The sequence below is a fragment of the Lactuca virosa genome, chromosome 1 (assembly GCF_052849685.1).
Source record: "Lactuca virosa cultivar CGN04683 chromosome 1, Lactuca_virosa_CGN04683_v6, whole genome shotgun sequence".
Classification (NCBI taxonomy): Eukaryota; Viridiplantae; Streptophyta; class Magnoliopsida; order Asterales; family Asteraceae; genus Lactuca; species Lactuca virosa.
In genome coordinates, this window is record NC_136426.1 from 241,522,051 (window position 1) to 241,526,520 (window position 4,470).

At 33.9% G+C, this 4,470-nt stretch overlaps 1 protein-coding gene across 1 annotated transcript; it reads left to right on the plus strand.

Annotated features, from left to right (window-relative positions):
* The first annotated feature begins 889 nt into the window (after positions 1-889).
* Positions 890-1,984, plus strand: LOC145108968 (uncharacterized). Its single transcript, XM_079046065.1, has one exon. The coding sequence runs from the start codon at positions 1,033-1,035 to the stop codon at positions 1,891-1,893; it is 861 nt and encodes a 286-aa protein (XP_078902191.1). The 5' UTR covers positions 890-1,032; the 3' UTR covers positions 1,894-1,984.
* Positions 1,985-4,470: the final 2,486 nt, after the last annotated feature.

Below are 4,470 nucleotides of genomic sequence, written 5' to 3' on the forward strand. Positions count from 1 at the left end.
ACAACTAAGGTACAAGTCTTAAAACACATGGTACAAGAGAAAATGAGAGAGAGAGAGAGGATGAAGTGGGTTAGTGAAACCAATTAATTAAACAACCTGCTGAAGAGGGAGTGGTACCGGCAGTAACTCTATTGCTAATTAAGATTTTACCTTGATTGTTTTGTATTTTTTTTAATTGAATAGGTTGAGTGGGTTGAAAAAGATAGGGTTTCCGTGTGTTATGGGTTGAGAAAGATGAAGAAAAATGAATGAGAAAAACTGATATGACAGTAGGTTGAGTAGGTTGGGAGGAAATGACCCCCTCCTCCCTTATTCATATATGAATATTATTTGTTATTTTCTTCTCTGTACGCTTTCAGCATTTAAGCGGCAGATTTAAAATATGCGAGATTATACTTAGTTTTATATTTTCATATGAATATTAAATTCCTCCGTCGTCTCGATGCGCATGAGGGTTTTACGGCAAAAAGAAATATGTGTCCTAGAACTGTTATCGTGTTCTGAATTTCATAATTGTTCTCGCTTTAACCTTCCTGTATAGATATTAGTAAATATATGGACATAGTTAAAAATACAATTATATATATATATATATATATATAAAATAATAATTCGAAGGGAATGAAATAATAATATTGAGATATATCCACTACTCAACTTAGCAAACACTTGTAATTCAGTCCAACAAACACAACCACACTTTCTGAGAATTAAAGGACAAAAAAAAAAAAAAAATTGGTCCCCTCCAATTTAGAATAGCATGACAGCAAAAGTAGAGGTGTAGGACCCATCTAAATATGAAAAGAAGAAAGAAAGTGCCTGCTCACAAGATCTATGGCGGGCCTTTGCGTTTGAACTTGAAAGATAGCATAGCAATCATGATTCATTAACCACGACTCCATAAAATAAACCACCTCCAAATGGCCACTTCCCCACTATCGATATCTCTAACCGTCCACCGCCAACTCCTTTTCACTAAAACTCACACATCAAACCTTCCAAATCAAGATAACGAATTTGGGTTTGATCAAAATGAAGAAATCGGGTAGAAAGAAAACCAGCCAAACGGTGTCTTCTTCAACCTCAAATGTCTTCTCCAAATTATGGATTTCAAGGTTCAAGAACACAAAAGGATGTGAAGGACGCCAACCAGAACCTGAATCTTCAGACTGCAAAACGAAAGCAAACCACATTCCATTACCAAAGCAATGTTCAAATAGTGATGGTTTTTACTGGAGGCTTTCATTTGGGAAAGAAAATGATGAAGGTGACGAGAGTTTGTGTAGTTCAGATAACAAACTCAATGTTTCTCCGGTAGGTTATGGAAGCTCCGGTAACATGATCTTTGACCAAACAAAAATAAGAAATTTGATCAGTGGCGATGCAGATGAAGATTTTCGTAAGTCTCCAGAAGATTGCACTTTCGAAGATCCAAAATTGGAGGAAGAATGGCAGAAGGTGAAAAACATGAAAATCAATGAGATCAAGTCAAACGATCAGAACCATCGGAAATCTTTTCATATAAGCAGAAAGCATGGTGGTAACGTCAAATGTCATTCTCCAAGAACAATTGCTAAGGCTGCATGTAAGATCAAAGCTCTTGAAGACATGAATAAACCATTGATGAAGACAAAGGAGAGAGTGACTGAAGATGCATTCAGGACCAGTCTTGGTAGTTTTGCCATTGTGAAAACTTCATTTCATCCAGAGCAGGATTTCAGAGACTCGATGATAGAAATGATAATGGAGAAACGAATTAGGAAACCAGAAGAGCTTGAGGAACTTTTGTCTTGTTATTTGACATTAAATTGTGATGGATATCATGATCTAATTGTTAAGGTCTTTCGACAGGTATGGTTCGAACTGAGCCATCTTCACTTTAATCAAATCTAGACTTTTGAACATTTTAGCTTACATGTAATGGATATTTGTACATCTGTAGCTGTTATTTCCATCATGTCTGTTTGTATCCATAATTTCACTATCTTAACTCTTAAGAGAATGGGATCAAACCTGTTGATTACATTTTCTCAAGTTAATCATAATTTCTAAGTGTTAATTATTAGCTTTGCAGACATTGTGAGTTACTTTCTATGATGGCTGTAGGACGGATTGGTGAGGATCGCATTTACCTCTTTTTAGGTGTTATCAAAGAACTCCGAAAAAGTAGACATTTGTTGTTGCTTACGTCAATGTTCAAACTTGTGGTAGTTTTTAACTCACTTGGTAATATTGGCATCATGGCATGTATTTTGCAGAATCTGTTTCAGAAAATAAAGTCCCAGGTTAAATAAGGAAAAACCACAATCATATCATTTTTGCATACAAGGAGTCAAGGACTCTTGACTGAGTTAACCAATATGATTTTTAAATGGTAAAAATAACTTGCCAGTCCAACGAAGTTTTCAAACCGTTCAAAAAACCTCAATTATATTTTGTTTGTTCAAGAAAATCGAACGAACTTAACATTTTCTCTAAAAAAAAGCCAACTAAATTACACTTTTTTCAATTCTATGGAAGTCAAAAAAGAGAAACAGATGACGTAGCTTATTACCATATCAGGAAAATGACTTGTGAGACCAACAAAGTTTTCAAACCGTTCTAAAAACCCAAATCATGTTTTGTCTGTTCAAAAATACCCAACGAACTTAATCTTTTGAATGGACAAAACACGATTATGGTTTTTTGAACGGTTTGGAAACTTCGTTGGACTTTTTTAGACAAAAGGTTAAATTCGTTGGGTTTTCTTAAACACAAAACATTATTGAAGTTTTTTGAACGGTTTGAAAACTTTGCTAGGCTTGTAAGTCATTTTCCTTTTATATTCCACGTAAAATCTTATAGGACTACATGATTGATCAAAATGGATATTAGAGCTATTGGGTCGTTTTAGTTGTCTTTGGTTGTTTTAATCCTTGAGTTACTCAAAATCTGATCGAATTTTTTTAGTGATTCCAGATTAATATGAAAATCTTTTACTGAGACAGACCAAAAATCAACAGGAGTACAGCAGGAGTGATGCTTTCTTAAGATTTAAAACTATAGATATAGGGTTTTTGGATTATTTCTTTTTTAATGAAAAGTCTAAGGGGGTGAAAAATGAGAAGAAAAAAAAAGGAAATAACAATTGGCCGTAAATGAAAGAAAAAAGCACATAAGAATATATGAAATCTTGAAAGTGGGTGCCAACAATATTACAAAGTGGGACATCATCTTCAATTTAATCTTCAATTTAATAAGAATTTTTTTTTTTCTAAATCCTGAGGTGGGACCCACTAGCAAATGGGGTCCATGCACCCCATGTCTTCTATACCACCTCCGCCCCCTTGTTAGTTGTTACTTACTGAATATTTCTTAGATTAGTCTAATGACTCTTTATCTCGTATGTGTACATCTTTGTTTTATTAGTGTGTAGATCTAGTTTACACTAATATTAGTTTGTACTTGGATTTACACATGTATTAGAGAGAAAAAGAAAACTAGAGAAAAGGTTAAACACGAGTGCAAGAGAGAGTGATAAACACAAGAGCAACGATGATTGTGAAAAACGAATTAAACTATAGAGTGATGGCAGAAGCAAACAACGAGAATTTTGCCAACCCTAGCATCCTTTCGTTCGATGTCCACTACGAACATTGGGCCAAGCTAATGAAGGAATTTCTTCTCTCCAAGGATTATGGGAGCTTGGTACAAAATGGTGTAGCAACCGGTCGTGAAGAGCAGATTTATCAACAAACAATAAAAGATCTAGAGATTAAGAACTACATTTATCAAGCCATCCATCGAGAAAATTTGGAGACAAATTAGAAAGATGATGCATCCAAACAAATATGAGATGTCATGCATCAAAAGTTTCAATACTCATCGAAGGTTGAAGATTACTCTAAGCATTAAGAAGAGAATATGAGTTACTCAGATAAGCAGATAATATATATCAGAAAACATATAATTACCAAGCATGATAGGTTCTTTATTTTATTTTAAAACATATAATTACCAAGCATGATTGGTTCTTTATTTTATTTGACTGCAAACCAACTTGATATTATGTTTTATGTATGTTATTATGCTAGGTATCAAACAAATCCTAGAGAACCTCATATGATTGTTGTAAATAATATTGTCGCGATCTACACAAGACTACCCCGTTAGGTCTTTGGTAGTTGTTATATTCACAAGATCTATTGGAAGATGTCAATTTATTGATGTTGATCTTGATGAATTAATATTTTTTTGAATTCTCAGTGGTCTTGGTATAATGGAAGCTGAATCTTTGCCAAATTCCAAATGAGTTTCTTATTTCAAAAACTTAAATTTCTATCTGAACCCTTGTGAAGCTTCGCTAAGTTATTTTGTTGTTTGCTCATGGATCCTTCTTTCTGGAAAATAATAGTTCATTAGCGACAGTTTGCTACTATTCGTTAAGATTTTTCTAACACACCTTTCTTTTCCGAAAAATTAATGTTCACT

Coding starts and splice junctions, on each gene's coding strand:
- LOC145108968 (XM_079046065.1), top strand. CDS start 1,033: ATGAAGAAATCGGGTAGAAAGAAAACCAGCCAAACGGTGTCTTCTTCA.